This window comes from Engraulis encrasicolus, chromosome 10 (assembly GCF_034702125.1).
Source record: "Engraulis encrasicolus isolate BLACKSEA-1 chromosome 10, IST_EnEncr_1.0, whole genome shotgun sequence".
NCBI lineage: Eukaryota > Metazoa > Chordata > Actinopteri > Clupeiformes > Engraulidae > Engraulis > Engraulis encrasicolus.
The window spans coordinates 39,989,797-39,997,296 of record NC_085866.1 but is presented as its reverse complement, the minus strand read 5'-3'; the positions used below and the strand labels follow the sequence as shown (position 1 = coordinate 39,997,296).

The 7,500-nt window shown below is 44.4% G+C and overlaps 1 protein-coding gene across 1 annotated transcript in view; it reads right to left on the bottom strand.

Annotated features, from left to right (window-relative positions):
- The window catches only part of cables2b (Cdk5 and Abl enzyme substrate 2b), a 56,839-nt gene that overhangs the window by 6,598 nt on the left and 42,741 nt on the right, over positions 1-7,500 (bottom strand). Inside the window, exon 7 of the mRNA XM_063208842.1 lies at positions 2,495-2,601. Coding sequence (XP_063064912.1) covers positions 2,495-2,601 — 107 coding nt within the window. The remainder of the gene's footprint in view (positions 1-2,494; positions 2,602-7,500) is intronic.

Sequence of the window (7,500 nt, the reverse complement as noted above, 5' to 3'; positions counted from 1 at the left end):
AGCATCGGTTACTACTGCTGTAAATATACTTTTTGTAGACAATAAATCCTTGGATTTTGTTGTGGACATATTCGGACTGCTTTGCCTTTTTCCTTTTTGAATTCAACGAACATGTAATATGGCGGAGCCCATATATTTAACAAGTATGAGCATGAATTGATCTACATTTTGACCCTTGCAGTTGTATGAGCCCTGCACTAGTTGTGCAATACACTGATGTGTGTGCCTGTTCAGTTATGCTGATTTCACAATATGATTATGAAATATTACACCTCCCTGCCTCTTGTGTCATCTCTTTATCGACACTATTAGGTTCCCTAAACGAGCCAGTACATACCATTCGTAAAAGTGAAATTCTGTCTGCTAATGTAAATGTGTGGCAGATCTTGCTGTGTGTAGGCCTATCAGAAAACTGGCAAGTGTTGTCTCCTCTGATTTGGATAGCAACTCAAAGCTTGATGTTTCTGGTGTAGAATTGTTTCAACAACTTTATCCACAGTATTAACTTACAGGACATCTTGCCTTCAGTGGTTGTTGCAGCCATGTCTGGTTTCTGTAGCTACATCTCACTGTAGTTGGGTCATTGACATTTCAGCAATAACACACGTCAGGGCGGCATAACGACAGTCAGTGCAGCTTTGTATGGATTTTTGTTTGTTTGTTTGTTTTTAGTGGACTACCTGTGTCTAAAAAGTATATTAATTGCAGCATATCAACCACCAATTACTAATTAATTTATGGGCATTAAATGTAGTTACTCCACCTGACGTCACAGCCCAAAAAAACGTCTTTCACCCACTTGTAGTTTAGACTGCAGAGACAGCAGAAGTGTGCACTTCCCTCTTTAGTGAGATGGAGGGCAGGAAAGGACTGGACACAACTTAAGGAGCAGGATCCCTGATTAAACCCTCTTTAATCTCCTCTAGAATCTATGGGAGATTAAGCAGCGTGTCCAGCCGGGGGTCAGTGCCCTCACGCCTGTCTTTGTCTTTGGGTCCTGTCAGGGCTAGCTAAGTGCTGCAAGGTCCTAATGACTTACTGATTTGGGAGCCTTCAGAGGGGAAGATACCGCAAACTCTTGTCCATCATTCTGAGTTTTATTAAACAAACAACATTTCGGCCAGTGCGGTCTTTCTCAACAAAAAAAAATGGTTTGGGAGCTCTACCATTACCTGGTGGTCCGGAATTTCTTAGAGGCCAAAGATGTTCTGTGTTTTGTATTTTCTTACAGACTGCTCCACAAGTTAGGGGCTGTGTAAAGGGGGCTGTGTAAAAAAAATCAGGCCTTTTTTAATCCCAGTTCAGTCCTGAGCTCTACTGTATGGTATCGCCAATTCATTTTCTAGTATCTTTCTTGAGTTTCTCACTTTCCAAACCAGTCAACTGTGAGTAAATAATCGGGCTTTCTCCTTTCTGAATTTAGATGCTTAATGTTTTAAGTGACTGAACGTCTGTAAGCGTCCTTATTACATGGCTCATCCTTATTCTGTAAAATGTGCTGTTCACTTGGCTCTGCACTCCTCTGCCGGGCGTTGTTCCACGCTAAGGATCTTCTCGCTGAACTTCATCGCTTACTTGTTGGCTTGTGATTGCTTGTGCATTACACTTCCAGCCTTGCTAAACGAAGTTACGCACCGTCTCGCTCATGTTTGATTGATGCGGGCGTCCCGTAAGTGCTCAAGGTGGTTGTTGTCAGGTCCTAATGACTGCCTTATTTGTGAGTTCTACAACAGGAGAGCTCTCCAAGCACGGGTTGGCTGGCTGACGCTCTGGCTGATCCACTTGGCACCTGTTTTGGGGACTCGTGCTCTCCAACTGTCCTTGGTTTGGTTTGATTGAGTGTACTTAGAGTAAAGGAGAGATAATCTATTAATCCTGAAGGATATTGAGGATTAATAAGAATTCCACTTCTAGCCTAGTTGTCGGCCCAACCTCAAAGGCAGAGGCCAAAGTTTCCCATAGACAACAAGTTCTAAGGCTGGACCAATAGGTGCCTGTATACTACCGGACAGCAACAAGCTACAACCAATCAGACTGCTAATTCCAGTGGTGTGTGTGTGTGTGTGTGCACGTGTGTGTGTGCATGCACAGGTGTACTGTAACTGTCCAATTGGTACTGAAAGAAGTGAGAACAGGCAGGTTGGTATGGGTGGGTGGAGCGTGAAATTCAATGTACTGTATTGTCAGGGGCAGTATGGACAGCTCCATGCTAATACACTCCATGACTGCCATACAAAGTTGTTATATCTTCTTGTGTAGTGTGTGCTAGTGAGTGAGTAGCATTATCCTGTGTTTTTTGTTGCTGTTTGATATGTCTGTCGCGTCTCATATCTGTTGCCAGCGATTATGCTGCAAATACAATTTCCCCATGGGGACAATAAAGTTCTAACTAACTTCCTATAATACATTTGCTTTAATTACTTCAGCCAGTGTGAATTGTGTATTGTATGTGAAGTGTGTGTGGCAGCCCAGCACAGTGTTATTTCATCCCTACCTCCTGATCTTGCTGAGGGTCAGCTTGATGTGAGGAAACTTCTCCTTGAAGGTCTCGTTCATGTCCTTCTTCAGGTCGGAGGGCTTCACGTACTCAATGACGGTCGTCTGTGATGGGGTGTAAAGGGTGGACAGGGGGTGGGCAAACATTAGATGAGGTGACGTTTCAGCCGTCTGTCCTTCTTCAAACTCACAAACACAACAAAGATTGGGATCTTTGTATATAAACTTTAAGAAGGCCAGACAGACGAAATGACACTTGGAGACACTTGGACACATGGAGCAGAGGCTGTAGCTAGCATTTCTTTCTTTAAGCCCAACTGGGAAACTCCAACTCCCATAGTCATTGTGACACAGCACTCCACAGCACACAAGTGTTCACTTCACACAACGTAATTGAATTCATGCTTCACCCGTGCAAGGGGGCAGACCCCAATGGCACCCCTGGAGCAGTGCGGCGGGGCGGTACCATGCTCAGGGTACCTCAGTCATGGAGGAGGATGGGGGAGAGCACTGGTTAATTACTTCCCCCATCAACCTGGCGGGTCGGGAGTCAAATCCGCAACCTTCGGGCTACAAGTCTGACGCCCAAACCGCTTACCCATGACTGCCACGATTTCCATTATTTTCATCCATGTTTGAATTCAACAGTGGCCAGCAGCTCACCTACTTTCTTTGTGTTGTATTGTATTGTATTGTGTTGCAGATTCTGTACAGCTAGCCTTGGAGAAATTGCAGCAGTCTTTTAATATCCTACAAAATGCCTTCATTAGTCTTAAGCTTCTACTTAATGTAAGCAAGACTAAATGTATGGTCTTTACTCGATCTAAGCATGGCATGAAAAATGATTTTAATATATCTACTTTAGATGGGTCTGTTATTGAGAGAGTATCACATTATAAGTACCTGGGAATCTGGCTAGATGACAAGTTCACATTCAAGAAACATACTGACTGTCTTGTCACTACGCTCAGACAAAAGCTATCTTTCCTGCACAGAAATAAATATCACTTTCCTGTTTTCTGCAGAAAAAAGTTAATTGAAGCTACTTTTCTGTCTTCCCTTGACTATGGTGATATTATTTACAGACATGCACCACTCTCTAATCTGAAGGCACTTGACACTGTCTATCATTCAGCTCTTCGTTTTATTACTGGGGATCCATATAGTACACATCATTGCCTGTTATATGATAAAGTTGGGTGGGCTCCACTTTCTCACAGAAGGGACATGCATTATTTTATTTTTATTTATAAGGCCCTCACTGGCAAACTCCCATTTTATATTTCATCTCTTTTAGTTTGGCACTCCAACCCATACCAAACCCGCAGCAGCAATTTTTTACTGGAGGTCCCTTATGCCCGCACTGAACTGGGTAAAACAGCTTTTAGTGTCTGTGGACCTTCAGTTTGGAATAACTTACAACAAAGGATGGGTCTTCAAGCCTTTGTGCCATTAGAACATTTTAAAGTTACACTGGGAAGTTTTTTATCACATACTTGCACTTGTTTTAACTCATAAGTTTTAATTCATAGTTTGTCTTAATTCTTACCTTTTATATGATTTATGGTGTATTGTGTATGTTCGTTGTTTATATATGATTTTATATGTGCAATTGTTTGTTTTACTCGACATCATTGTAAATGAGGGCTGGGCCCTCAATGATTCTTCGAGTTTAAATAAATGAAATGAAATGAAATGAGATCTTCTAAGATACACAGATATTATCATCACCTATTATGTATTAGTCAAAGCCAGGGCAGAACAAAGAAAGACCAAAAATCTCTCAAAGGCGGTCGTTTGTGCAGGGGTGGGAGGTGGACAGGGGTGGCACGGCAGACATAGGCATAAAGAGAGATATTAATATCAGCCATTAGCCCGAGCCAGTGCAGAACAAGAGAACAATAACACAATAGTAGAAGCAGCACTTTATATATATATGTATGTACCCAGAGGTATAATTACATAACCTCTCATCTCCGTCACCCTCCCCCATCACCCTATCACCACCTCCGGCACCAGCAGTATGGCTAGCCAGCAGCACCGGGGGAAGTATTATGGCTATATTCTATTCTCAGCTGCTGAAACAGACACACCTGTCACGACAGGACAAGGGACCCACCACAACACACACACATCCACACATGTGCACGCGCATGCGCACACGCGCACACGCACACACACACACACACACACACACACACACACACACACACACACACACACACACACACACACACACACACACACACACACACACACACACACACACTGTACACAGTACAGGCTGTAATCCGGGCAGCAGAGTGGGGAAGGGCCTTACATCAGTGGTGACGCAGCTAATGAGGAGGGCGGAATTAGAAACACAGTGCTCTGCTCGCACGCTCCATGTGGGTCGCCTGTGCTGCGCTTCTCTGCGCTGTGCTGCGCTGGTGGAGCCGGGTGTATATATTTAGAGCCAGGGCATTAGCCTTAAGCCGCCCCAGCCGCCCAGTGTACCGAGCGAGACTCTTCATTAGCCCTGTGCTGTGTGTGAGGGAAGGAGGGAGTATGTTGGTGGTGGCGTGTGTGTGTGTGTGTGTGTGTGTGTGTGTGTGTGTGTGTGTGTGTGTGTGTGTGTGTGTGTGTGTGTGCACGTGCATGTGAGAGAGTGAGTATCTGTGTATGTGTGTGTGAAAGAGAGAGCGAGAGAGAGAGAGAGAGAGAAACAGAGACAGAGAAAAACAGAGACAGAGAGAGAGAGACAGACAGAGACAGACAGATTCAGAGTCAGAGACAGGCAGACAGACAGACAGTGACTCAGACAGAAAGAGAGAGAGAGAGAGAGAGAGAGAGAGAGAGAGAGAGAGAGAGAGAGAGAGAGAGAGAGAGAGAGAGAGAGAGAGAGAGAGAGAGATAGAGAGATAGAGAGAGAGAAATTGTAAGATCTGATAGCAGGACAGAGGAAAGAGCAGACACAGAGACAGACACAGACAGGGAGCAGCACAGAGAGCACAACGGAATAAATACACATTATCCATAATGTTATTATATTGTAAGACAAAAAATATATACGAAATGGAAGTGATGCCCTGTGAAGTGCTGCTCCCACAAGACAGGCCTGGCTAATGTCTGCTATGCCTGACTCATGGCTGCTCTGTAAGCAAAGACCAGCTATAGGATGATGGGACTGCAGAGTCCCCCCCTGTGCCATGCAGTCCCCCTGCGGCCGGACCTTCTGTCCTGGCTGCAGTCTCTCTCTTTCTACCTCTCTCTATCCCTCCTCCTCTACTACACCCCCCCCCCCCTCCTCCATCCCTCTGTCTGTCCCCTGCGGTTGGTGGCCGGGGCTAAATGTCACGGGGGTGTTAGCAGAGCTGTTCACACTGGCACACAGATGGAAACAGATTAAGCCCCGGAGACAAGAAATGTGCAGGCAAGGTGAGAGGAGAGGAGAAAGAAAAGAGGAGGTAGAGGAGATTCTGGTTGTGTGTTGGTGTGTGCATTTGAGTTTGTGTGTGTGTGTGTGTGTGTGTATGTATGTGTGTGTGTGTGTGTGTGTGTGTGTGTGTGTGTGTGTGTGTTGTGTGTGTGTGTGTGTGTGTGTGTGTGTGTGTGTGTGTGTGTGTGTGTGTGTGTGCGTGTGTGTGTGTGTGTGTGGGTGGGTGTATGTGTGTGAGAGAGAGGGGGGGGGATTGTACAAGAGGGTGTTACAGAATGAGAGGAGGAGAGAATTGTGAAATTGTGACAGCTTCAGAGCAGAGCTGCTAAGTAAGTAAGTGAGAGTGTGACACTGAGAAAGACTTGGGTAGGTGCTGCTGCTGCTGCAGCTGGAGGGAGATACTGTATAGTGGTGGTGATACTGTATGTGAATAATTGTCACGGTGAGTAAGCAAATATTCTGCTTGTGATTTTGTGCTTGTGTATTTTGCTGGTGCTATGAGCTGATGGAAGACACCAAACATCTTCTAGTAGAGTAAGATACATCAATCCTATTCTTTTCCTGGATCCATGTGATGTTGAGTGAACGCCCCTTTAGGAGGCCTTTGGTTAGGAGACCTTTGGAGACATTGAAGGTTGAGAATAAATTGAGTTCCCTAAGCGCTGTAGATGGCAGTAGCGCACATCTTACACAAGCCGTCACCAAACGCCACAGAACGAGAAGAAGGAGGAGGGCACAACGCCCCCTTCGGAGATCGAACTTGAGAACACTCCTTTACATTGGGTAGGTGGGATTTAGGGTATCTTTCTCTACAAGAAGATGTTTGGAGACACTGTCTGGGGCAGCTAGCACCTGCCTTTCTTCATAAAGGTACTGATGATATTAGCTTGTAGAGTTATTTGGGCACAATGCCTTTGGTGCTGAACAAAAAAGTAATGTTTTGTGGAAAAAGGTTCGCACCCTCCTTTGGATTTTTTCTAATTTTAAAGGTACACTGTGCAGGAAATGGTCAAAAAAGGTACTACAACTATGCTGCTCATTGAAACTGGGCTGCCTATTGCCAAATTTGATCTTGACATGAAAGTTTACAAAGTAATAAACAAATATTTTCTAGTATGGTCCAAGTACAGTCATTTTTGCAGCTAAAAATGACTATTTTTGGAAATTCGAAATGGCGGACCATGGAGAAGATCCCCCTTTTTATGTATGAAAAGTGAAATTTTTGCAGTCATAATGAATACTTAGAATTTGATGGTGGTGGTAAGTATGCTTGAAAAAGGTAACATTAGTGAATAGAGCTCGAAAGTCCCGCCCCTTAGTTCCGCATTTCACGGGACCTAAGCTGACCATCTAACAACATGGTAGGGTGTAAATATCTTCCGATCACAGTCATTATATGCGCTGGGCTCAAAATATGCTGTTTAAGAGGCTAGATAAAGATTATTCATGCAGAAGCTTCAATGTTTTGTTCCGAGGCCGTTTGCATGAAAAATGTGAAGAAACACAGCTTTCTAAAAAGTTTGGGGGTTCGTACGAAAAATTAAACAAAAATATCAGAAACAACATATGTGGAGCTCGTGTCACAA